Genomic DNA, 27,903 nt, shown 5'->3' on the forward strand with positions numbered 1-27,903 from the left:
AGACTTTTGTGATCCATAATGTAGATATAAGTCTTCCGGATTAATCACATTGATAGGATTTCGTCTATGTTTCCAACCTTGTTTTGAGGATAAACCACATTAATTGGTTCGAAATCGATCAAATCTGATTAATCCGGAATACTTATATCTACACACAATATACTCAAAACACGTTAACAAAATCCATGTTAGCAATCCAATTCTAAGTATTCAAATATATTTTATTATTATTAATTATTCTAATTAACAAAGAAAGAAACAAATCCAAGATAAGGAAACAAAACCGAAACCAACCCCAGATAAGAACAAAACCGAAGTTCCAAAACTGTGGATACAAAGAATTCAAAACCATATAATTTGAAGAAGTGGTTCGTTCATAAAATTGGTTGTTACCTTTGATACTAGTTACTTTAATTTAATAATTGATCACGAGGTTTAAAATCTGCTCACTCTGTGTACTGAGAATGGCCGCTGTAAGACAACACCCTCTCGCTTTGAAAATTGTTCCATCGAGCAAAGTTTAAGAGCTTTGGGCATTCCCGTTTCCCTGTTTAGGGACACGGTAATATTCTTAACCCTTGTTACTCGAAACCAAATGAACTGAGGTAGTCGAGTAAAAACAAAGATAAGGCGGAAGCAGAGGCCTACCCGCATAATTCTGTGGCAAATGGCAAGGTCAATGGCCATGGCATTGTTTCCCCGCACACCTTGCCTGTCCTCTTCGCCTTCTCGTCTCTGCTTCTTCAAGTAATCATTTCACTCCCCTTCCCATTTTATTTTATTTTTCATTTCACAGCATATTTTCACTCCTTTATTTTAAATGGAAATCTCGAGCATTACTCGATTCTGACCTCTTTAAACAGCAGTTTTCGCCAGGGCGGAACAAATTACTTGAATGCCAAATGTAATCGGTTCGACTCCGCGTATATTCTAGCTGGAAAGCCTCGTTGTTACTCTGGTTCTGTTGAAGATTCAACAATTTCTTCTTCTTCTTCATCATCTGCAAATGCCATTCCTGCCAAGTAAGTTTTGAGATTTCGTGTTGTTGTATTCCTTTAAATTTCGCCTAACTTAATGCAATTGCATCGTCGGAAGCAGCCCCATTGTGGCTGAATAAACATGAAACTTATCTACGTTAGCAACGCCTTTGCTTTTAGCAAGTGTGAAGATTAGATTGATTAATAAGTATTTTTTTTAACGTTGGCACAGCTGTCTAAGTTTATTTTTGAAGCATTCTAGTGTGGCTCCCGTGGGTTTAACCCTTAAAACCATTAGCGATTTCCAGATTGCCACATTGGTGTTAGATTTCAATTCAACATCGCTAGATAACATTCCTCAAAGTTTAATACACTCGACACAGTTTATTGTTTTAGACTTATTTACTTAATGGCTAAAAATTTCATAGGAGAAAGAGAGAACTTAAAATACTATCCTGCATATCATCTAGTAGACCCGAGAAGACGACTATGGCCGAGGACACACAAGCGCTCTAATTTGTCACCAAATATTGTAATATGAAAGTATTTCAGCTTTCTTAACTTTTGCATACACATGTTCTTCTATGAATGAAGGCTGTTTATTTACATGAAAACGCACTGACATAAATAACAGAAGCACTTGGTCTAATTTCCCAGGGCTACATACCGAGAAGAACTAAAGCCACTCATAATATTAGGAGGTTAATTTTAGTTTTAGACCTACGACTGGGACCTTAAATGCGTTGGATGCTAAAACAGAGTGAATTGATTGTTTGGATGAGAAAATCAATACTCCATTGCTATGAGCTGCCTAGTTATAGAAGGATAATAAGAATACCAGTGCCAGAAGTGATGGCTGGTCATGCAGAAATCTGACCAGGTACAAGTGGGAAAATTGGAGGAGAAATCCCTCAGCTACAGTCAATTTTGTGGGCCTAGTATCAATTGTGAAGGAGAAATTCCACCTATTGACACAATTACTGCTGGCCAATGCAGGCGCAGCCCCACTTAGTATTTCTGAGAATACATCCTTCTTAAGAGAGGGGAGTGCATTCAATACTAATCCATGCTCCTTAGGATAGGGAAATGCACTTATTGAAAATCCAGTAGAAAGTCACATTCCAATAACCCAAGCAATTGTACCAGGATGTCAAATTTGTTTAAGGTGGATTTGAAAGTGGAGATTATGCCATCCGTGATTTAAAGGAGAAGTCGGTGCTGAGAAGCTGGGAAATTGGCTTAGGCAGTTTGTCACATGTTCTAAGACACGGGGCACATATATGCCCATATATAACATTCGCTAAATAAAAAATTACTGAACCCACTCTACGTTGGTTTGGGAACTTCAACTAGAGATAGCGGCAACATGGTTGGCTACCTGTTAGCTGCTAGCAGTGGCTTTAGCAGATAGCGAGGAAAAAATTCTACCACATGAGGTACGATCATAACATGAAAATTGAGTGGAAGTTCCTGAGATAGAATGTTGGCTTTAAGGTGTTGGAGTACATTGTCCCAGTTCCTCACGTTGGAAAATCTAAAAGACCAAAGAAAATATCATGTGTAACTATTTTGGCACTTCCTACATTGACTTGGAAGGAATTAGAGCCACTGGAAGCGTGAACACTAGAAGGAGCACAGAACAAAGATTTGGCTATTTAAACCAAAACAGTTTCAGAGTTTGAGAGAAATCTCCTCGCTGAAACCCCGAAAAACCCTTCCGGCAGCTCCTTAGCACAAAACTGCTCCTGCAACCCTAGCGTTTGCCCCTCTCTGTCTCATGTTGGCCTTGTGTCAGCCCCAGGAGGCCCTGCGTCAACTCTGGGAGCCTCTGCGTCAGCTACGCTGGCCACTCTGGTGCTCTGCGCAACACTTGGCTGTCTTTGCGTGGCCCTGCGTGAGCCCCTGCTGGCTCTGCATCACCCTCCTTGGCTGCTGCACTGCTCTCCCGGCACAATCTCTGCCTTCTCTGTTCCTCTGTACTCAATGCCCCTCAGCTGCTCTCCGGATCACTGATTCTATCCCTCTTAGCAAGCCCCGCTCTAGAGAATAGAATGACTAATCATCTGGTGTACCTCTCGAAGTGACCCTCAAGCCTCCTCTTATACTTTTCTTGTTGACATCTCAACGGCCGAGATTAAGTCCCTAATCAACGACTAAGATTAGATCTGGCTTGATCCATGTCTTTTGGACTACTCTAACACAGATTCATATTAATTCACATTAATATTTTATTTTCCCTAAGTTTAGACTTAGGGACTCCATTAAAAATATTAATTATTTTAATATCTCCTGATCTGTTTAGAATCTGCCCAAACCCTTTTTGGGTATTGGAGATCTCATGTGCCCCAACCTCTCCACCAAATTTCGTGGCTAGAGCATATCCGATGCTAACCCAAATCAACACTCCCTCTTTGCAAGGACTGTGCTCTAGCAATACTCCTCACTGAGTACTACTCTGATCATCTGGCATCAGTGCCTGTGCTGATGTTAGGCCTTCCTGCCCAACATCCTCTGCATTGCTGCCTCCTGCACTGCTGCCCATGGTTCTGCCACTACCACTGCTACATTTGTACGACAGCTCCCTTTGCATCCGTGCTGCTGCTGGTCCTTTCTCCCAACACTGCATCTGCATTGCACCTCTTCTCATCATGCTGCATCGTGCTGCCCACTGCTGCATTGCAACTCAGTTACTGAGAAGTAAGTAACTGATCTCCCAACTGACCTCCCTATTGGGCTGGAGACATCCATTGATGTTGAAGCTCCCTCTGCTGCTGACAAGTGCTCCCTCTCTCTGACCTTTGCGCTGCTGCAACACCTCCCTGTATCTCGCACCGTTGCACACCTCTCTGTGCCGTCCTGCACTGGTGCAACACTCCTGTGCCTCTCGCACTGCTGCAGCTTGCTAGCTCTGCGCTGTCTTGGGACTCCTGCATTGTAGCTCTCTCTGCTACTCCATCCGCATCCGTCTCTACCCACTCAGCCAGTCCTGCGACTCCTCGTCGGGACTCTAGTAGTAAGGTCTAATCCAAGAGGCTAGGTACCTCAAGGATCCTGCCCCTCATCGCCTGTATTCCATCTGACTACAGCGCGATGTCTCCCCACTTCTTCTCAAGTGGCGCATGTGCACTCATGGCACAATCATCGTCTGTCAAAACTTCCTTCTCTGCCCGGGCTGGCGCTGCTTTAGTCTCGGAAGACTCTCCCTTACTCTTCTTCCTTGGGCACTGGGTCGCATAATGACCCATCTCCCCATAGTGGAAGCACTTGATCTTGGAGAGATCTTTCTTCTTCTGCTTCTCCTGCTTTCCCTCAGATGCTAGGGCCACATCCTCCTCCTCCTCCTTGACCTTGATCCCCTTGTTGCTGCTATCCGTCTTCGACTGCCGTCTAATCTCTTCCTGGCGAAGAGCTGCCCACATATCGTCCCAAGGTGGGAGAGTTCCTCTGCCCAGGATACTTTGGAAAAACACCTCCCAATCTTCTGAGACAACATTCACGGCTGTCCTCACCATAAGCTCCTGATCCAGTGTCGCTCCTATAGTAGTCAACTGGTCTCGGATTTCATTTAGTCCTCCGAGGAAGGTGTCAATCGATTGACCCTTCTTCATGTGATACGACCTCATATGGTTCTCGAGCAGCATTCTTCTCTGCATAGAAGTATGCTGGTACAGGTTCTTGAGAGCCTCCCACATCTCAACTGCCGTTTCCTTCTTGGCTATATGTGGTACCACATGATCCTTGACCCCGTCAAGGATAATGCACTTGGCCCTCGCCATCGCCTCTTCGTACCTGTCATTTTCATTGGGGTCGACTGGGACAGCTATTACCTTTAAGGCGAAGTTCTTGACACGATTCCTGTCAAGCACTGATAAGATTCTAGCCTTCCAGATTGCGAAGTTTGATGCTCCGTCCAGTCTATCTTGGTCTCTTACCCCGTGTAGTGCCATGATGCTCCTCTACTTCCCTTCTGGAAGTTCTCTGTTCGACTCCTCTTAGTCTTTACTTCCCGTCTGGAAGTTCTCTTCTGGACTTCCTCTGAGTCCTGATTTCCCTCCTAGAAATCCTTCTGCCGCTTGTTGAGATGCCCTCTACTCTGATCGTCTTGTGCAACTGCACTGCTGATCCAGGTTCCTTGGCTAAAAACCCTCGGCAACAACTCCTCTGGCCTTGCTCTATCAGGTATTGTTCTGAGTACAGTACCTCACCAGCTCCACTCTGCAATATTCCTGCAGCCTTCGAGACTCCAACAACTGCCTCTTTGTGAATTGCGTTAACCCCTCTCTGCCCCACGCTGGCTCTGTGTCACCCAAGATGGGTCTGCGTCAGCCCTCTGGCCCTCTGCGTCAGCAACGCTGACCTCTCTGAGGCTTTGCGCAGCTCTCGGCTTCTTTTGCGTGGCTCTGTGTCACACTTCTTGGCCTTTGTGCTGCTAGAAATAGCTTCTGTCACCTCGGGATAGCTGTTTTCTGCTGCTATTGCTCCGCTCGACCGATGTCTCTTAGTCCTCCTTTGATCTGCAATCACGCTCTGATACCATGTTGAAGTTTCTAAGTTCACTTAGTTTAGAAACCCTTCATGCACTTTTTCTGATTTATTCCTACCTACTTGTTATATTTTCTTTAATAAGTTATTTACAAAGTAAATACTAAAAATAAACACCAGTGCATGCTCAACATATTACAGATCAGCAACTAAAAGAAACAAGAACAAACACACCACATGACACCATTATTTTTGGACCAATGTCCCCGAAAAAACCCAATGCGGGAAAATTGGTGCAGCTATCTGAGGGTTTTCTTATTAAGCAATATCAAAGTACAATCTGGGTGCTGTAACTGGCCTACCCAACAGAGAATTTCCTTAGCAGCTATACCTCACAGTTTGAGAGAAATCTCCTGGCTGAAACCCCGGAAAACCTTCCGGCAGCTCCTTAGCACAAAACTGCTCCTGCAACCCCAGTGTCTGCCCAATCTGGACTGCGTCAGCCCCTCTCTGTCTCACGTTGGCCTTGCATCAGCCTTTCTTGGCCTGCGTCAGCCCCAGGAGGCCCTGCGTCAGCTCTGGGAGCCTCTGCGTCAGCTACGCTGGCCCCTCTGGTGATCTGTGTAGCACTCGGCTGCCTCTGCGTGGTCTTGCGTGAGCCCTTGCTGGCTCTGTGTCACCCTTCTTGGCTGCTGCGCTGCTCTCCCGACACAATCTCTGCCTTCTCTATTCCTCTGTACTCAATGCCCCTCAGCTGCTCTCTCGATCACTGATTCTATCTCTCTTAGCAAACCCCGCTCTAGAGAATAGAATGACTGATTATCTGGTGTACCTCTCTAAATGACCCTCAAGCCTCCTCCTATACTTTTCTTGTTGACATCTCAACGACTGAGATTAAGTCCCTAATCAATGGCTAAGATTAGATCTGGCTTGATCCATGTCTTTTGGACCACTCTAACACAGATTCATATTAATAGACATTAATATTTTATTTTCCCTAAGTTTAGACTTAGGGACTCCATTAAAAATATTAATTATTTTAATATCTCCTGATCTGTTTAGAATCTGCCCAAACCCTTTCTGGGTATTGGAGATCTCATGTGCTCCAACCTCTCCACCAAATTTCTTGGCTAGAGCACATTCGATGCTACCCCAAATCAACAAACTTTTGAAGCCAAATTGCTTCACAACGGTCTGAACAAGCAACTATATACTTAGCTTCAGTTGTACTAAGAGCAAAAAAAGTCTACTTCTTACTTGACCATGATATCATAGCAGAACCTAGGCTAAAACAGAAACCATAAGTGCTCTTTCTATCTTTAGTGCATCCAGCCCAATCAACATCTGTAAAACCATGCAATTGCCATTCTCCATTAGAAACATATCTCAAACCATAATCAATGGTGCCACATAGATATCTCAATATATGTTTCGCTGCAACCCAATGCACATGTTGGGGCTCAACCAAGAATTGGCTCAACATGTTCACAACATAATAGATATCAGGTTTGGTGTTAACCAGATAGTTCAATGAGCCAATCAATTTATGACACAGAGGGATCAACCAGGTCTGAATCAGAGTCTCATAACTTCTTCAAATTTGTCACCATTGGAGTGTCCATGGACTTACAATCCATCATGCCAAATTTTTAAAGGATCTTAATGATGTACTTTCCTTATCCAACAAAGATTTCACCAGGCTTTTGCCATATTTCCAATCCCAAATAGTAATGCATAAGACCAAGATCCTTCATTTCAAATTTAGAAATCAACTCCCTCTTACACTGGACAATGAGATTCTCAGCCCTTGTCAGAAATAGATCATTGACATACAATAGCAAAATCAAGGGCTCACCTTCAACAACTTTGAAGTACAAATTTGGATCAACATCATTCTTTGTGAAACCAAGACTCAACAAATAGCCATCAATTTGAGAGTACCATGCACAAGGAGCTTGCTTAAGCCCATACAAGGCTTTCTTCAATTTACAAACATGTGTCTCTCTATTATGTATCTCAAAGCCTTGACGTTGTTCAATATGTAAGGCCTACATTTTATAGAACAACAAGACAATCAAAGTTCTATGTAGATTAACCAATTTAAATGCAGATACATACCTGGATATCTCGTTTGACGCTGATCCCTGGGTTGACATTGCTCCGAGCCTGCTCCCACTACCAAACCGACCGATTCCTCCTTGCCTATTTGGGATCAACCTATCCAGTTCCCAGATCCAGAAGACTTCGGAATTGAAGTGTTCTGGCCCCCGTGCCCAAAACTCCAAGAAAAACGCTCAGTTCTCCCAATTCTCTCACATCTCGAGCCCCAACTCGTCCCTTACTATACACAACTCCTCCTTTAGCGTAATTCCCCCCCCCACTCTTTTGTCTCCTCCTCTCCTTAAATCGCAAAGGTTCCTTGCCCCCTACGTATTCTCCCACTGTCTTATAATAAAATCTCATTCTGCCTTCAAACGGCGGCCGCCTTGTCAGAGGTTCAACCGATGATGAGATAAGGTGATAAGGCTTTGTTCAAGTCTGAGGAGACATCCGCCGCCTGTGTTAATGGTTGACAGCAAAGCCCTCCCTTTGACATACAAGGTTTATTTGTAAGGCTATGTTTATTACGTACTTTGAAATTTGAACAATTTTGTAAATATAAATTTATTTATTAATTTAATTATAAATATGAATTTATAATATTTGTTTATAAATATAAATTTATTTATATTTATTTATTAATTTAATTATAAATATGAATTTATAATATTTGTTTATAATTATAATTTTATGAATATTTCTTTATTCATTTACTCATAAATATAAATTTAAAATTTCTTGTGAGTTAGGTATTCAATTAGTATGCATACTAGTGCAGTGCATGTGATGCATACATATGTAGCAATCATATGCATGCTAATATTCCTATTCTACAGGTAATTCGAGATGGGTTGTTACACAATATATACTTCCTCTTCAATGAATCCATTAAGAAAAACTGTTTTAACATCCATTTGATGTAGTTTCCATTTGATGTAATAGAAGAGTCCCTGGCCATGGGAGCAAATGTGTCTTCATAATATCCTCCCTCTTTCTGGGAGAATGCACGGGACACAAATCTCTCCTTGTACTTCTTAATGCTTCCATTGTTTGCATGCTTGATTTTGTAGATCCATTTGGAAGACACAACAAATTTCCCTTCAGGTCTTGGCACAATTTCCCATACATCATTCTTTAATATGGATTGGTACTCTTCAATCATAGCATCTCTCCAAACTTGATGTTTAGCTGCCTCTTCATAGGTGGATGGCTCAAATTCAATGATCTTACACATCAATGTTGCATAACCTGAATACTTCTTTGGCCTCTTGCTTTCTTTGAAGGTGCCACGAGGTGCTGCATGTCCTTCTGCTTCTTTTAAAGTTCTTTCAAGCCAGGCTGGTCTTTTTCTAGTCTCAGGTACAATGACTCTTGGTGGATCAACAAATTCATGTGGTTCATCTGACTCTTTTGGAGGATCTTGTTCCATAGGTTCAGGCTCTTTAGGTTTTGATTCCTCATTCTTAGGAGCCACCTGCATTTCATCATCAGAGTCCAAGTTTGATCCTTTGTGTTGGGCATTGGAGAATCTAACACTCCCCGTCTGTCTCGCGACATGTGCTTAACCACCTCTTGAAGATTTGCTAACTCTGACGATGCGTCCGTTTACTAACACTTGTGGGTTTTGGTGTAATGGCAATCATGATTCCAACAAATGGTATCAGAGCTAAAGGTCTCGAGTTTGAATCACACCCGACTCGCGTTGGGGGGGAGATTGTTGGGCATTGGATAATCCGACACTCCCTGTGTGTTTCGCGACATGTGCTTAACCGCCTCTCAAGGATCTGTTAACTCTAACGATGCGTCTGTTTACTAACACCTGCGGGTTTTGGTGTAATGGAAATTGTGATTCCAACACTTTGGACTTCCAGAAAGCAACATCCTCATCAAAAATGACATCCCTGCTAGTTTCAATTGATCATTGTCCTGGTATATAGATTCTGAAAGATTTTGAATTTTCATTGTAGCCAACAAAAGTTCCCTTCTTCTTGGAAGGTTCCAACTTTGTCCTTTTCTCCTTGGGCACATGAATAAACATGACAACCAAAAATTCTTAAATGTTCAACATTGGGCTTCTCACTTGTGAAGACTTCTTTAGGAGTCTTATATTCCAAGATTCGATGTGGACATCTATTTTGAACATAAACAACTATCTTTGAAGCTTCTCCCCATAAAAATATAGGCAACTCTTGATCATGAAGCATGGCTTTGGCAACTTCCATAATAGTTCTGTTTTTCCTTTTAGCAATACCATTTTGTTGAGGATTGTAGGGAACTATCATCTTAATTCCAGCATCCTTGCAGAAAGCAATGAGCTCCTTAGATATGTATTCTCCTCCATTGTTAGATCTTAAAGTCTTGATCCTTCTTCCTGTAGCATTTTCAACCTGTGCCTTGAATTCCCGAAACTTTTCAAACACTTCATCCTTGGACTTTAAGAAATAAATCCATGTTTTACGAGAGTAATCATTAATGAAAGTGACATAGTACAAATAACCACCCAAGGATTTGTTAGACATAGTCCACAAACATCAGAATGTATAAGGTCCAAGATTCCTTTGGACTTACTATCACTGCTAGTAAATCATCCTTTGACATTTTTCCCAAGAGCACATCCTTTGCAAACTCCATCATGTTCAATCTTGATTTTAGGTACACCTTTAACAAAATCCTTCATTCTAGTCAAAGCTTTGTAATGAACATGAGCGTACCTTTGATGCCATAGTTCACAAAGATCAGAGGTGTTGTGTATCAAGGCTTGAATTGAGCATCCAAGGAGACAATATAGGCCTCCTATTCGTACACCAATGACTTTGGCAGATTCAAAGGAGTCTTTCTTCCATACTAGAACTTGACCATCAACAAATGCAATTCTATATCCTTTGTCTTCAAGAGATGAAATGGATAACAAATTCTTCTTCAAACCAAGAACATATAAAATATTGTTAATAGAGACATTACCTCCTGATTCCAATTGGAAGGATGATGAACCAATGCCTTTAACTTCATACTTGCCATTGTCTCCAAGCTCCACCCTTTGAGATATCTTCTTTTCAACCAATTCAGAGAGATTATTATGACTTCCAGTCATGTGCCTAGAGGCACCACTGTCCACCAACCAAGTTTCTTTATGACCTGCAATAGAACTTGTGAAAGTAGAATAAAAGGAATAATTATCTCATCATCAATATCTTCTTTCTTGAGAGAGAGGAGGAGGTCTTCTTTGTGGAGCAGGTCCTCTTCCTTGAGCAGGTCTTCTTCCTGTACTTCTTTGATCTTCCAAAATTTCTTCTTCCCTTGCTTTCTTTGTGTGGGCTACAAAAGCTTGAGAATCTTCTTTTGGATTTGGAATCTTTCCTTTAGATATGAGCCTAGATTCTGCTTGAGTGCAAGCAACCCATAAATTTTCAAAGGAAGGTGCATTTTCTCTGCCACTAATACTTGACGCAAAAGAATCCCAGGAGTCAGGCAGACCATTGAGTGCTGTAGTTACAAGTTCCTTATCATATATGATTTCATCAATAACGTTGAGTTGATCTCTCAATTGAGAGATCCTTATGAAGTACGATGCCACTGTATTATTCTTTGTCATCTTAACATCACTAAGCTGATTCCTTAGACTTATAGATTGTCCAATGTTGTTGATGGTGTATAATCCAATGAGAGCATCATACATTTGCTTAGAAGATTCATTATCAACAATTTGAGGAATTAGATGATATCTAACAGATTCCACAATGATGCTCATGGCCAAGATGTCATCTTCTTTGAACTTAGCTTTTCCTACTTCATTGGCTAGTTCAATAACTGACCATATGCTTGGCAACGAAAACATTGAATAGTTGACATGTCCCTTTCTTGAGAGGGAGGAGGAGGTCTTCTTTGTGGAGCAGGTCCTCTTCGTGGAGCAGGTCTTCTTCCTGTACTTCTTTGAAATCTTCCAAAATTTCTTCTTCCCTTGCTATTCTTTGTGTGGGCTACAAAAGCTTGAGAATCTTCACCTGGATTTGGAATCTTTCCTTTAGATATGAGCCTAGATTCTTCTTGAGTGCAAGCAACCCATAAATTTTCAAAGGAAGGTGCATTTTCTCTGCCACTAATACTTGATGCAAAAGAATCCCAGGAGTCAGGCAGACCATTGAGTGCTATAGTTACAAGTTCCTTATCAGATATAATTTCATCAATAGCCTTGAGTTGATCTCTCAATTGAGAGATCCTTATGAAGTATGATGCCACTGTATCATTCTTTGTCATCTTAACATCACGAAGCTGATTCCTTAGACTTATAGATTGTCCAATGTTGTTGATGGTGTATAATCCAATGAGAGCATCATACATTTGCTTGGAAGATTCATGATCAACAATATAAGGAATTAGATGATCTCTAACAGATTCCACAATGATGCTCATGGCCAAGATGTCATCTTCTTTGAACTTGGCTTTTCCTGCTTCATCAGCTGGTTCAATAACTTTTCCTTTCACAATATCCAAGACCTTATTCCTTGCAAGAACAAGGTCAATTCTAGTCTTCCATGCTCTGAAGTTTGTAGCTCCTTCAAGCTTGTTTTTTGCCTTCATGAAGGAATTCATGATGAAGATGATCAATCAAGACAAAAGATGTAGGATAAGGTCTCTTCAAAGTGATCTCAATGCTCTTCTCCTTCACCAAAGCTTTGATACCATGTTGATTTTCTAGTAGCATATAAGACTAGAACAATTTCCTATCTGATAACTACTTCCAATGATACAATTTTGACTTCTTTAGAGCATTCCAATCATCAAGCAGTTACACTTAGAAATTTTCAACCATTAGCTTCAGTATAGTAGTAGAGATCACAGTAAAAACAATGAAACAAGAGACGCCAAAATTTCTTGGGACAAAACCCCACGGGGGGAAAACCCAGTAATCTTTCCTTACGAGGAGAGTTCAATTCATCCCAGTTGTACATCAAAATATTCCAGTCAAAGGTCATCCATTAACCACATTAAATGCCAAGCTAAACAGAGTCATAGGAGAGAGAAAATCATCAATCTGCTTACAAGTCAATGTTTGGTCAAATGGCTGAATTTCGACCTGCAGTAGCTCGGTCAAAGGGTCGAAATTTGGTCTGTTTTTTTCTTAGTCAAACTTTGGTCAAATTGCAGTGTTTGACCTGTGGTCAATGCCCAAAATCAGGAACAAAACATCTGTCAATGAACAGTCAAAGATTTAGAGAATATTTGACGACCAAGTCCAGGAGAAAATTCACTCAAATAGCAACAAGAGGATCCAAGTCAACACTAGTCAAAGCAGAAATAAGAGAAGTCAAACTTTGCCAGAAAACTTTGTCTTCTTCCTCCTTCGCACACGTGATTAGAACTCCTTGGGATAGGTCGAATTGATGAGTTGAAGTGACGCCAAATGGAGGAGTTGAATTGCTAATATATAGTAGGTCAAGTAGGTGGGTTTTGACCTTGGAACCCTTTCAAGTGGTGGGACCGACTTGGACAGCTACAAAACAATGTTATTCTCCTTTGATTTTGATGATGAAAATACCTACCGCAGCTACAATTTCTCAACACTTGTAATACTATGTAAAAACACAAAAATAAATTTATTCTTACTTGTTTACGCATGTTCTTCATGCTACTTATTTGTCAAAAGAAAAGTCTAGTAAGACATGTACTTTGTGGCCTTTACAAAAGAGTGAAAAAATGATTTTTTATAATGTATTATTGTGTACCCCAAGTTGCCACATCGGCCCTCCAAAGGATATGCTGACCACCCTTCTAGAGTCACTCATTTGGAAAGGACATGAAGAGACACCCATTTGAAAAGGACACAAAGAAGACACCCATTCAGAAAGGACACAAAGAGACACCCATTCGAAAAGGACACAAAGAAGACACCCATTTGGAAAGGACATGAAGAGACAGCCATTCGAAAAGGATATGTCAAGACACCCATTTGGATTAGAGAAATGTTATATATATATATATATATATCCCATTTAATCTCCTCCAAAGTGTACTTGGAATCGTCTCATGATCTTTGTTTTATGTGAAAAAGACAAGAATACTTGAGGACGAAAAACATAAGTACATTGGCCATCTCCTATACCTCGCACTTGAAGTCTAAAGGAGGCTAAGTTTTGAAGCTATTTCTCTGTGGCTTATCTGAAGGTTTTTGTGGCATTAAGTTCTGAGGTTCATGCAAAGATCTGAGGCTCAATCTTTTGTGGCATCATCCGAAATTTGAAGCTGAGGCAGAGGCTGAATTTTGACCCTCTTGAAGATTTATACAAACTCCAGTACAAACCTCTTTAGGGACAAAGTTGAAGGATATTTTGTCTTGGATCTTTGAGGGTTGACTTGGCACTTGGAGGTTGGTCATCAAGTTACTTTGCTAGGCAAACTTTGTCTCTTGTTCGTGCACATTGTGATCTCTACTCTCCTTTCATGGTTATTGGTTGAATTTTTGAAGTGTAATTGCTTGATGAAGATAACTGAATGCTAAAAGAACTATAATATATATTCAAAAGTACTTATCATAGTTCAGAAATACTGCTTGTATCTATTGCACTCTATTTTTCAACATGGTATCAGAGCATTGGTGAAGCAAGGAAGTTCAAGATCATAATTTGATGACTCCCTCTCTCTCTCTCAAGAAGGATCACGAAGGAAGTCTCTCTTCATCTACTTACTCTTGGAAGGAATTCTCTTCTCCTCATTTTAAGGCTTGTGAACAAATGGCTTCTTCCTACAAGGAAAGTAACAAACTTGAAGGAGCATCCAATTTCAAGGCATGGAAAAAGAGGATTGATTTGGTTTTAAAGGAACATGATGTCCTTCAATATGTCAAAGGTCAAATATCTCAACCTGAGGATGATGATGGAACAATTAAGTTTAGAAAAGGTGAAGTTTAAGGCCCAAAGAATTCTCTTTGAGTCCCTTAAGGACCATTTAATTCCTATTGTATCAGAATTGACCACATCAAAGGAAGTGTATGATAAGCTAGTCAATCTATATACAATTAATAATACAGGTCAAAGAATATCATTAAGGAATCAACTTCGTGATGTGAGGATGAATAAGGGTGAATCTGTGGTCTCCTTCTTTATGATGATAACACAAATAAGGGACCAACTTCAAGGCATGGGTGACTTGGTCGTTGCATCATAATTGGTAACCACAACAATCAGTGGGCTACCTGATGTATGGGATGGCTTTGCTGGTGGAAATTGTGCTAGAAAGGATACCCCATCCTTTGATGAACTCTGGACAATGTGTACACAAGAAGAATCAAGACTCAACGCTAAAGGGAAGATTCAGGGACCTGACTCACATGCTTTTGCTACACGATCAAGAAGGTTTAATGGGAAAAAGAAGTTTGGCTTTCAAAAGAAAAAATCTAATACAAGAAGAAGACATCCTCTCAAGACTTGTCAAAAGTTCAATGCTATGGATGCCACAAATATGGACACTATAGAAGTGAGCCTTGAGAACTCAAATAACAAAAAGAGGAGAGGCAGGCATCATGCTTCAACAATTGATGATGTGGAACTTCCATAGAAGATCAAGAATGAAGATGATAAAGATTTCTATTACTTCTATGCTCTTATAGGTTTAGCTGATGACGACGATATGTGGGTCATTGATAGTGTTGCCTCAAGATACATGACTGGTGATCGTGATAATCTCTCAAGTCTATCAAAAGCAAAATCATCTCATAAGCTTGAGCTTGGAGACAACAATAGCTATCCGATTGAAGGAGTTGGAGCTACCTCTATCAAATTGGAATCTTGTGAGAACATTCATCTTAACAATATACTCTGTGTACTAGGTTTGAAAAGAATTTGGTCTCTATTTCATTTCTAGAAGATAAAGGTGATAGAGTAGCTTTTATTGATGGCAAAGTGATTGTTTGGCCCTGTTGACCACTACCGGTCAACTACCCATGCAGTACACCCCCTCTTTTCTTGGCAGAAAGGGGTAGCACCTGAACGACGTGTCCGTGCCAGCCTACAGTGATCAGCAGCTTGATCATTTCAATTGTAGACCCAGTCTGCATGTATGAATTGTAAATAATCTAAGCAGATCAGAGTCATGTATGTAAAATTGCCTAGGTGGACCTAACTTTCTATGATAATCTATGTCCCGGAAGGTTTTTTGTCTCACCGATCCATGGATTGGCAGAGTTTTCCTTCAAACCTGACCCCAAAGCCGGGATGGATTTTGTCATTAGAACTTTAGGAGAATCCTAGTGTGTTAATCTGCTAGATTATAGTTGTGTCGCAGAACTGGGTGATTTATGAGGGTCTGTGTTAAGTGGGCTTGTCCCCTTGAGATGTAAGTTGTAAAAGTCATGATGTAATGTGTCTTGAGGGTCGAAAAATGTTTTAAATCCCCTCGTGAGTCCTAAGTCCTAGGTCTTAGGTGATGTTTCCAAAGGTCTAGTTCGATGATCCATCTAAAAAAAATGAAATAATAAAAAATTTAAATTTTTTTTTTAAAAAAATTTAAAAATTTAAGAAGTAAAATAAAATAAAATAATAAATAATAAAAAATTAAAAAATTTAAGTGAATAAATCGACGGATGAGATCAAGAGATGTCTTGATCCTCATCAACGGTCGGGATCATTTCTACATGGATCAATCGAACTAGCCGTTGGATCATTTCCTTTAAATAGGGTGCTAGGAGTCATTTTCGATTCATTCGATCTGTGAGTCTGATACTGAAGAAGCTCTCTTGTAAATCTTTTTCTGGTTAATAAAAGAAGACTTTGGGGTCCATATCTTGCTGGTGTTACTCTCTTGAAATGCTGTGAGATTGTTTAATTTTCTGCATATGTTATTTTCAGCCGCTAATAATAGCTTTTCTGTAGAGTATTGTGAGCACAGGTATCTTGTTCACTTGCTAGGGTTTGGGTGCTGTTAGGGTTTCTGGAGTAATGGCAGGTATCTCCATTATCTCTTGAGATCTAGCAGCATTTTGCCCTCTTTACTGATGGTTGTTTCTGAGCTGTGCAGAAAGCATTTTCTGAAGGAATTTGTGGGCGTTCGGGGAAGTTCTCGGTTGAACCAGCCAACTCCCGCAAGCATTTTTTGTTGAGCCCAGTTGGATTTGATCCTGGGTCTATCATTCGGTTTATTTATTTTAAATTTGCATGAGAGATTTCCGAAGTTCTTCGCAGTGAAAATCTGAGAATCTTTATTTCTTTAAAATATTTATGTGCCTATTGCTGAAATCTGGCTGTTAAGGGGCCAAATCTGTACATTAAATTAGCTGTTCTAGGGTTTTAATTTTTGGCTTTGTACAGTTTTCATTAGGGTTTTGTCTCTTTGCAGATTACAGGTACACCAAATCTAGAAATTTTTCCAGGGTTTCTGGAGCGGGAAAAATTTGAAAATTTTGTGCTGGATTTAAATCATTATTGTTTTTCTGCTGCCACCTTCAGCTGTCCAACCTGTGAACCTGCTTAAGCTTTCTCCCAAAGCCCTCAGCCTACAGCCGTCATTACACATTGTAAGCTCAGAATCCAGTGTGATCACGTAAAAGCAAGGTCGTTCCTCATATTTCTGTTTTCCCACGCGTTATTCCTTAAAATCTCTGCGCTGTTTCCTGTCAACACGTTGTCGTCCGAAACACTGGAAACCTCAAACCCTTGAACGATTATCATTAACCGTCTTCCTGCCATCCGGTTGGTATCAAAAAACAAAAAAAAACAGGGGACGTTGCTTAGTTCTTGGCGTAAAATCGGAGGCAATTGTGGCAAATCGATCAGCGCTCAGTGGTTTGATCCAACGTGGGCACCAAATCAGAATACTTTCCGCCATCAGTTTCAGGCCCACTCGTTCTCACGCAGGAGCAGTAACAGGTGAAAATTCCGCGTTTCAGGTGAGTTCCCTTCCGTCCATCGCTGCCATTAAGAATCCCGTGCTACGCATTTCCCTTCACGCCGTGGAAAAATAGTCCCTTTGACAAATACGCATTGCTGACTGGTTTGCGTATTCCTTTGAGGCGTAATGGTGAGTTTTGATTCCGCAGCGTAAGTTCAAGTCAGGGTTTACGCTCCAGCAATTGCGTGTTCAGTCATTTTACCATTGCTTAATTCGTTTGTGTGTTAATCTTAGAGGTGTCGTGAGTTTTCATTTTAGGAGGGTTTAATGTTTTAAATTAGATTCTATTTATGTTTTAGATTTAGACTTTAGATATGTGTTTTATGTTAGATTTAAAATTCTATTTGTTTTGTTTTTGAAATAGATTTTAATTAGTTTTAGATTTAACTTCTGTTTGATTTTAGTTTTTAGGTTTTAAAATTTTTATAATAAATCGTTTCCCTTTTTTGGAATTTTTTTTTTTTTTTTTAAATAAAAAAGAAATAAAAATAAAAAGATTTTATTTAGTGTTTTTTTAGACTTAGGTTTATTTTTTATTTTTTATATAGTTAGTATTTTAGATTTTATTTAGAATAGATTTTAATTTTATGTTTTAGATTGTACTTAGATTTTAATTTATTTTTTATAGTTTAAATTTAAATTTTTTTTTTTTTTTTTTTAGATTTCAAATTTTCATTTTTTATAATATTAAAAAATAAAAAATTGAGAAAAGATTTAAATTTTTTTTTGAAAAAATATTAAAATTTTGTGGAAAATTAGTTTTGCCAGTTTCAGTGGTTTTTCTCGGGAAATCATTATACTGTATTTTCATTCTGTCTGCACGTCTTGAGGGTCAGTTGAATATGGTATCTGGTTAATGATTTGTGATTGCATCAGTATTCTCTTAGCTGTTGGATATCGTTATTAAGACTTGATCATTACAGGCTTTGTGGTTTTACTGGATATTTAAAGCATTGTTCTCATTATTTGATGATAGATGATTGCTGTTCATGGTCCATATTTTTTATATCATTTAACAAGTAATCGTTTTAACCACAATCTCTTAAGGCACTGGTTTGCTAAATTAATCAAATCCATCTAGTGCTTTTCATATCGTGTCTCGTGTCTCCCAACCAACTGGTCGACAGTTGGTCTCATCATCTCACAGGGACTACCCCCCTTAGCCGCAGGAGACAGGCTTAAACGGAGGGATCGGGGATCAGAGTGACAGCCCCCGGTCTGAGCGTTGTCGTGCCAATCCGCGCGACAACATTTTTTGGCGCCGCTGCCGGGGAATTTGTTTTCTCGGCATTTCAAACGACAAATCATTTTTCTCATTTCTTATCTCTTCATCTGGCCCGGCAACGCCAACATTTTTTGGCGCCGTTGCCGGGGATAGAGTTTTTCTGTTCCTGGCATTTCATCGACATTCATCTTCTCATCTTTTTCATCTCTCATTTTGAGCTGGCAAATTCAAACTTTTGGGTTATCATTTGGATCTTTTATCGCTTTATTTTTCGCCATATCAGTAGCATCTCTTCGGTTTGTTTCTTGTTTGGGTGGCGACTCCACTTTCTTATTTTTCCCATACAAGAAGCCTCCCGCATATCTGTTTGTTGATTGCTTTTTGGATCTTGGAATCAGATTTATTGTTCAAGTGGCGACTCCACTGTTTTCATCTCTTGATTTTCTTGAGCAGATATCTAGTTCTATCATCCTTTTAATCCCTTATCATTCATCATGGATTATTCATTTAAGCCATATCGTTTTACTGAACGTCTCCATGATTTTCCGGAAGATGGCATTCCTAAGTTACCTATTTTCTCGGATGGTGATCCAATCGCTGTTAGAAGGCATATAGTCTTGTTTACTCGCATCATGACCATATACTGTAGATCCCCTCAGTTTAATCATGAAGATATCAAAATGCGTCTATTTGTCCTTTCTTTAAAAGATGATGCTTTGAATTGGTTTAACAATTTTCCAAAGGAATCTTTCACTTCTTTAGAAGACATTGTCGATGCTTTTAAAAATAGATACGGTTATCCAAACAGCTTGCCTTCTGCCTCTAAAATTGTGCAACAGAATGAAAGTAATTTGATAAGAGGTCCAGCTGAAAGATCCCAAGACGATTCATCATGTCAGAATGTGTCATCCACCGGAAATATTGCAGATCAAGTTCATGATAGTGAAAAATCAAGGACAAATGACAATGAAAGGGAAGAGCAAAAGCAAATTTTACGAGACCTAATGATGCTGGTGAAAAATATGGAAATCAATCAAACTAATTATGTCAATGATGTGAAAGCTTTATGCACCCATCTGGAAAAACGTAACAGGGAGATTGAGGTCACGCAAAGTCACCATGCTAAAGAAATTGAGGCCATAAAAACTAATTATGAAACAGAAATTAGAATCATGCAAAGCAGGTTGTCAGTCTTAGAGGAAAATATGGTGACCATGAAAGCTGATCATGATAAGGAAATTGACTCTATGCAAAACAAGTTATTAACTATGGATGAGGAAATGACTATCATGACGTTCAATCATAATAATCAAGTGGCTGACATGCAAGCGAATCATAAAGAAGAAATAAATTTTATGCAGCATTGCTTGATGGACATAAAGGAAAAGAATGTTAAAGTAATAAAAGACATGCAAGAACACCATGCCAGACAAATCAGTGCTACAAAGGTTGAACACTCTAGTCAGATGGATGCCATTAAAATACAAGTTCAAAGGTTTCAGCAACTGGCAGAGGATAAGAGAAACCAGCAAACATCAACAGATCAGGAGTCTTCTCATTTGCTGCAACAAGATTCATCTTATTATTGGGAGGTTGTTGATTCGATTGAAAGATGGTTGATTGAGGGTGATCCAGACAGACTTAAGAATGATAAAGATCAGATGCAAGATGAAGAAAGACATAGCACGCATATCTTACATACTTCATCTGATAGCTTTGAAACAGAAAGTACCAGGTCATCAGTAATTCAACCAGCCAAAAAGAAAAAGCGCAAGAGAAAGAAGATAAGACGAAGATTTGATACATCAGACGGCCGTGAGCAGCTTGATTTTCGGATAGGAAAAAGTCCTACCATATGCAAAATTGGACATGGCACATCCGACAAGCAGCCCACAGATTTGCCTGAAAGCAGGCAAATGCTCAGTATGCACTATATTGAACACATCTGATGCCATGGGGCATCTTTTGTATTGTATTTCTAACCCTACTCCTTGTTTTTCCGCATTTTCATTTCTGCTTTAGATAGTTAATAAATGAAGAGCTTTTATCTTTCCTGTGCTTAACGTATATGATGATTTTTTTGGATGGACGCTACTTATTTTTGTGTTGTATGGATGCAGATTCTGGATTCTCGCATTCTTGCAAGCAGCAACGTGTCCCCAAGTAGAGCCAGATGTTGACCACTACCGGTCAACTACCCATGCAGTACACCCCCTCTTTTCTTGGCAGAAAGGGGTAGCACCTGAACGACGTGTCCGTGCCAGCCTACAGTGATCAGCAGCTTGATCATTTCAATTGTAGACCCAGTCTGCATGTATGAATTGTAAATAATCTAAGCAGATCAGAGTCATGTATGTAAAATTGCCTAGGTGGACCTAACTTTCTATGATAATCTATGTCCCGGAAGGTTTTTTGTCTCACCGATCCATGGATTGGCAGAGTTTTCCTTCAAACCTGACCCCAAAGCCGGGATGGATTTTGTCATTAGAACTTTAGGAGAATCCTAGTGTGTTAATCTGCTAGATTATAGTTGTGTCGCAGAACTGGGTGATTTATGAGGGTCTGTGTTAAGTGGGCTTGTCCCCTTGAGATGTAAGTTGTAAAAGTCATGATGTAATGTGTCTTGAGGGTCGAAAAATGTTTTAAATCCCCTCGTGAGTCCTAAGTCCTAGGTCTTAGGTGATGTTTCCAAAGGTCTAGTTCGATGATCCATCTAAAAAAAATGAAATAAAATAATAAAATAATAAAAAAATTAAAAACTTTAAGTGAATAAATCGACGGATGAGATCAAGAGATGTCTTGATCCTCATCAACGGTCGAGATCATTTCTACATGGATCAATCGAACTAGCCGTTGGATCATTTCCTTTAAATAGGGTGCTAGGAGTCATTTTCGATTCATTCGATCTGTGAGTCTGATACTGAAGAAGCTCTCTTGTAAATCTTTTTCTGGTTAATAAAAGAAGACTTTGGGGTCCGTATCTTGCTGGTGTTACTCTCTTGAAATGCTGTGAGATTGTTTAATTTTCTGCATATGTTATTTTCAGCCGCTAATAATAGCTTTTCTGTAGAGTATTGTGAGCACAGGTATCTTGTTCACTTGCTAGGGTTTGGGTGCTGTTAGGGTTTCTGGAGTAATGGCAGGTATCTCCATTATCTCTTGAGATCTAGCAGCATTTTGCCCTCTTTACTGATGGTTGTTTCTGAGCTGTGCAGAAAGCATTTTCTGAAGGAATTTGTTGGCGTTCGGGGAAGTTCTCGGTTGAACCAGCCAACTCCCGCAAGCATTTTTTGTTGAGCCCAGTTGGATTTGATCCTGGGTCTATCATTCGGTTTATTTATTTTAAATTTGCATGAGAGATTTCCGAAGTTCTTCGCAGTGAAAATCTGAGAATCTTTATTTCTTTAAAATATTTATGTGCCTATTGCTGAAATCTGGCTGTTAAGGGGCCAAATCTGTACATTAAATTAGCTGTTCTAGGGTTTTAATTTTTGGCTTTGTACAGTTTTCATTAGGGTTTTGTCTCTTTGCAGATTACAGGTACACCAAATCTAGAAATTTTTTCAGGGTTTCTGGAGCGGGAAAAATTTGAAAATTTTGTGCTAGATTTAAAATCATTTCTGCTGCCAACTTCAGCTGTCCAACCTGTGACTTGCTTGAGCTTTCTCCCAAAGCCCCTCAGCCTACAGCCGTCATTACACATTGTAAGCTCAGAATCCAGTGTGATCACGTAAAAGCAAGGTCGTTCCTCATATCTCTGTTTTCCCACGCGTTATTCTTTAAAATCTCTGCGCTGTTGCCTGTCAACACGTTGACGTCCGAAACACTGGAAACCTTAAACCCTTGAGCAATTATCATTAGCCGTCTTCCTGCCATCCGGTTGGTATCAAAAAAAAAAAAAAGAAGGGGCAAGAAAAACAAGGGACGTTGCTTAATTCTTGGCGTAAAATCGGAGGCAATTGTGGCAAATCGATCAGCGCTCAGTGGTTTGATCTAACGTGGGCACCAAATCAGAATACTTTCCGCCATCAGTTTCAGGCCCACTCGTTCTCACGCAGGAGCATTAACAGGTGAAAATTCCGCGTTTCAGGTGAGTTCCCTTCCGTCCATCGCTGCCATTAAGAATCCCGTGCTACGCATTTCCCTTCACGCCGTGGAAAAATAGTCCCTTTGACAAATACGCATTGCTCACTGGTTTGCGTATTCCTTTGAGGCGTAATGGTGAGTTTTGATTCCGCAGCGTAAGTTCAAGTCAGGGTTTACGCTCCAGCAATTGCGTGTTCAGTCATTTTACCATTGCTTAATTCGTTTGTGTGTTAATCTTAGAGGTGTCGTGAGTTTTCATTTTAGGAGGGTTTAATGTTTTAAATTAGATTCTATTTATGTTTTAGATTTAGACTTTAGATATGTGTTTTATGTTAGATTTAAAATTCTATTTGTTTTGTTTTTGAAATAGATTTTAATTAGTTTTAGATTTAACTTCTGTTTGATTTTAGTTTTTAGGTTTTAAAATTTTTATAATAAATCGTTTCCCTTTTTTGGAATTTTTTTTTTTTTTTTTAAATAAAAAAGAAATAAAAATAAAAAGATTTTATTTAGTGTTTTTTTAGACTTAGGTTTATTTTTTATTTTTTATATAGTTAGTATTTTAGATTTTATTTAGAATAGATTTTAATTTTATGTTTTAGATTGTACTTAGATTTTAATTTATTTTTTATAGTTTAAATTTAAATTTTTTTATTTTTTTTTTTTTTTTTAGATTTCAAATTTTCATTTTTTATAATATTAAAAAATAAAAAATTGAGAAAAGATTTAAATTTTTTTTTGAAAAAATATTAAAATTTTGTGGAAAATTAGTTTTGCCAGTTTCAGTGGTTTTTCTCGGGAAATCATTATACTGTATTTTCATTCTGTCTGCACGTCTTGAGGGTCAGTTGAATATGGTATCTGGTTAATGATTTGTGATTGCATCAGTATTCTCTTAGCTGTTGGATATCGTTATTAAGACCTGATCATTACAGGCTTTGTGGTTTTACTGGATATTTAAAGCATTGTTCTCATTATTTGATGATAGATGATTGCTGTTCATGGTCCATATTTTTTATATCATTTAACAAGTAATCGTTTTAACCACAATCTCTTAAGGCACTGGTTTGCTAAATTAATCAAATCCATCTAGTGCTTTTCATATCGTGTCTCGTGTCTCCCAACCAACTGGTCGACAGTTGGTCTCATCATCTCACAGGGACTACCCCCCTTAGCCGCAGGAGACAGGCTTAAACGGAGGGATCGGGGATCAGAGTGACAGCCCCGGTCTGAGCGTTGTCGTGCCAATCCGCGCGACAACATTTTTTGGCGCCGCTGCCGGGGAATTTGTTTTCTCGGCATTTCAAACGACAAATCATTTTTCTCATTTCTTATCTCTTCATCTGGCCCGGCAACGCCAACATTTTTTGGCGCCGTTGCCGGGGATAGAGTTTTTCTGTTCCTGGCATTTCATCGACATTCATCTTCTCATCTTTTTCATCTCTCATTTTGAGCTGGCAAATTCAAACTTTTGGGTTATCATTTGGATCTTTTATCGCTTTATTTTTCGCCATATCAGTAGTATCTCTTCGGTTTGTTTCTTGTTTGGGTGGCGACTCCACTTTCTTATTTTTCCCATACAAGAAGCCTCCCGCATATCTGTTTGTTGATTGCTTTTTGGATCTTGGAATCAGATTTATTGTTCAAGTGGCGACTCCACTGTTTTCATCTCTTGATTTTCTTGAGCAGATATCTAGTTCTATCATCCTTTTAATCCCTTATCATTCATCATGGATTATTCATTTAAGCCATGTCGTTTTACTGAACGTCTCCATGATTTTCCGGAAGATGGCATTCCTAAGTTACCTATTTTCTCGGATGGTGATCCAATCGCTGTTAGAAGGCATATAGTCTTGTTTACTCGCATCATGACCATATACTGTAGATCCCCTCAGTTTAATCATGAAGATATCAAAATGCGTCTATTTGTCCTTTCTTTAAAAGATGATGCTTTGAATTGGTTTAACAATTTTCCAAAGGAATCTTTCACTTCTTTAGAAGACATTGTCGATGCTTTTAAAAATAGATATGGTTATCCAAACAGCTTGCCTTCTGCCTCTAAAATTGTGCAACAGAATGAAAGTAATTTGATAAGAGGTCCAGCTGAAAGATCCCAAGACGATTCATCATGTCAGAATGTGTCATCCACCGGAAATATTGCAGATCAAGTTCATGATAGTGAAAAATCAGGGACAAATGACAATGAAAGGGAAGAGCAAAAGCAAATTTTACGAGACCTAATGATGCTGGTGAGAAATATGGAAATCAATCAAACTAATTATGTCAATGATGTGAAAACTTTATGCACCCATCTGGAAAAACGTAACAGGGAGATTGAGGTCACGCAAAGTCACCATGCTAAAGAAATTGAGGCCATAAAAACTAATTATGAAACAGAAATTAGAATCATGCAAAGCAGGTTGTCAGTCTTAGAGGAAAATATGGTGACCATGAAAGCTGATCATGATAAGGAAATTGACTCTATGCAAAACAAGTTATTAACTATGGATGAGGAAATGACTATCATGACGTTCAATCATAATAATCAAGTGGCTGACATGCAAGCGAATCATAAAGAAGAAATAAATTTTATGCAGCATTGCTTGATGGACATAAAGGAAAAGAATGTTAAAGTAATAAAAGACATGCAAGAACACCATGCCAGACAAATCAGTGCTACAAAGGTTGAACACTCTAGTCAGATGGATGCCATTAAAATACAAGTTCAAAGGTTTTAGCAACTGGCAGAGGATAAGAGAAACCAGCAAACATCAACAAATCAGGAGTCTTCTCATTTGCTGCAACAAGATTCATCTTATTATTGGGAGGTTGTTGATTCGATTGAGAGATGGTTGATTGAGGGTGATCCAGACAGACTTAAGAATGATAAAGATCAGATGCAAGATGAAGAAAGACATAGCACGCATATCTTACATACTTCATCTGATAGCTTTGAAACAGAAAGTACCAGGTCATCAGTAATTCAACCAGCCAAAAAGAAAAAGCGCAAGAGAAAGAAGATAAGACGAAGATTTGATACATCAGACGGCCGTGAGCAGCTTGATTTTCGGATAGGAAAAAGTCCTACCATATGCAAAATTGGACATGGCACATCTGACAAGCAGCCCACAGATTTGCCTGAAAGCAGGCAAATGCTCAGTATGCACTATATTGAACACATCTGATGCCATGGGGCATCTTTTGTATTGTATTTCTAACCCTACTCCTTGTTTTTCCGCATTTTCATTTCTGCTTTAGATAGTTAATAAATGAAGAGCTTTTATCTTTCCTGTGCTTAACGTATATGATGATTTTTTTGGATGGACGCTACTTATTTTTGTGTTGTATGGATGCAGATTCTGGATTCTCGCATTCTTGCAAGCAGCAACGTGTCCCCAAGTAGAGCCAGATGTTGACCACTACCGGTCAACTACCCATGCAGTACACCCCCTCTTTTCTTGGCAGAAAGGGGTAGCACCTGAACGACGTGTCCGTGCCAGCCTACAGTCATCAGCAGCTTGATCATTTCAATTGTAGACCCAGTCTGCATGTATGAATTGTAAATAATCTAAGCAGATCAGAGTCATGTATGTAAAATTGCCTAGGTGGACCTAACTTTCTATGATAATCTATGTCCCGGAAGGTTTTTTGTCTCACCGATCCATGGATTGGCAGAGTTTTCCTTCAAACCTGACCCCAAAGCTGGGATGGATTTTGTCATTAGAACTTTAGGAGAATCCTAGTGTGTTAATCTGCTAGATTATAGTTGTGTCGCAGAACTGGGTGATTTATGAGGGTCTGTGTTAAGTGGGCTTGTCCCCTTGAGATGTAAGTTGTAAAAGTCATGATGTAATGTGTCTTGAGGGTCGAAAAATGTTTTAAATCCCCTCGTGAGTCCTAAGTCCTAGGTCTTAGGTGATGTTTCCAAAGGTCTAGTTCGATGATCCATCTAAAAAAAATGAAATAAAATAATAAAATAATAAAAAAATTAAAAAATTTAAGTGAATAAATCGACGGATGAGATCAAGAGATGTCTTGATCCTCATCAACGGTCGAGATCATTTCTACATGGATCAATCGAACTAGCCGTTGGATCATTTCTTTTAAATAGGGTGCTAGGAGTCATTTTCGATTCATTCGATCTGTGAGTCTGATACTGAAGAAGCTCTCTTGTAAATCTTTTTCTGGTTAATAAAAGAAGACTTTGGGGTCCATATCTTGCTGGTGTTACTCTCTTGAAATGCTGTGAGATTGTTTAATTTTCTGCATATGTTATTTTCAGCCGCTAATAATAGCTTTTCTGTAGAGTATTGTGAGCACAGGTATCTTGTTCACTTGCTAGGGTTTGGGTGCTGTTAGGGTTTCTGGAGTAATGGCAGGTATCTCCATTATCTCTTGAGATCTAGCAGCATTTTGCCCTCTTTACTGATGGTTGTTTCTGAGCTGTGCAGAAAGCATTTTCTGAAGGAATTTGTGGGCGTTCGGGGAAGTTCTCGGTTGAACCAGCCAACTCCCGCAAGCATTTTTTGTTGAGCCCAGTTGGATTTGATCCTGGGTCTATCATTCGGTTTATTTATTTTAAATTTGCATGAGAGATTTCCGAAGTTCTTCGCAGTGAAAATCTGAGAATCTTTATTTCTTTAAAATATTTATGTGCCTATTGCTGAAATCTGGCTGTTAAGGGGCCAAATCTGTACATTAAATTAGCTGTTCTAGGGTTTTAATTTTTGGCTTTGTACAGTTTTCATTAGGGTTTTGTCTCTTTGCAGATTACAGGTACACCAAATCTAGAAATTTTTTCAGGGTTTCTGGAGCGGGAAAAATTTGAAAATTTTGTGCTGGATTTAAAACCATTTCTGCTTCCAACTTCAGCTGTCCAACCTGTGACTTTCTTGAGCTTTCTCCCAAAGCCCCTCAGCCTACAGCCGTCATTACACATTGTAGGCTCAGAATCCAGTGTGATCACATAAAAGCAAGGTCGTTCCTCATATCTCTGTTTTCCCACGCGTTATTCTTTAAAATCTCTGCGCTGTTGCCTGTCAACACGTTGACGTCCGAAACACTGGAAACCTCAAACCCTTGAGCAATTATCATTAGCCGTCTTCCTGCCATCCGGTTGGTATCAAAAAAAAAAAAAAAAAAGGGGCAAGAAAA

General features: G+C 39.3%; 1 protein-coding gene across 6 annotated transcripts in view; it reads left to right on the forward strand.

The window, feature by feature from the left end:
• Positions 1–353: 353 nt before the first annotated feature.
• Positions 354–27,903, forward strand: part of LOC149258953 (tryptophan--tRNA ligase, chloroplastic/mitochondrial-like) — a 429,522-nt gene continuing 401,972 nt past the window's right edge. Inside the window, exons 1-2 of one of the 6 annotated variants that reach the window (XM_089416889.1) lie at positions 354–747; positions 864–1,022. In XM_089416889.1, coding sequence (XP_089273015.1) covers positions 668–747; positions 864–1,022 — 239 coding nt within the window. In that variant the 5' untranslated portion in view covers positions 354–667. The remainder of the gene's footprint in view (positions 748–863; positions 1,023–27,903) is intronic. The other 5 variants (XM_089416870.1, XM_089416854.1, XM_089416863.1 and 2 more) reach the window with 5 other exon arrangements.

Source organism: Pinus tabuliformis, chromosome 6 (genome assembly GCF_031772625.1).
Source record: "Pinus tabuliformis cultivar Carrire ecotype Pingquan chromosome 6, CPIR1, whole genome shotgun sequence".
In the NCBI taxonomy this organism is placed as follows: domain Eukaryota; kingdom Viridiplantae; phylum Streptophyta; class Pinopsida; order Pinales; family Pinaceae; genus Pinus; species Pinus tabuliformis.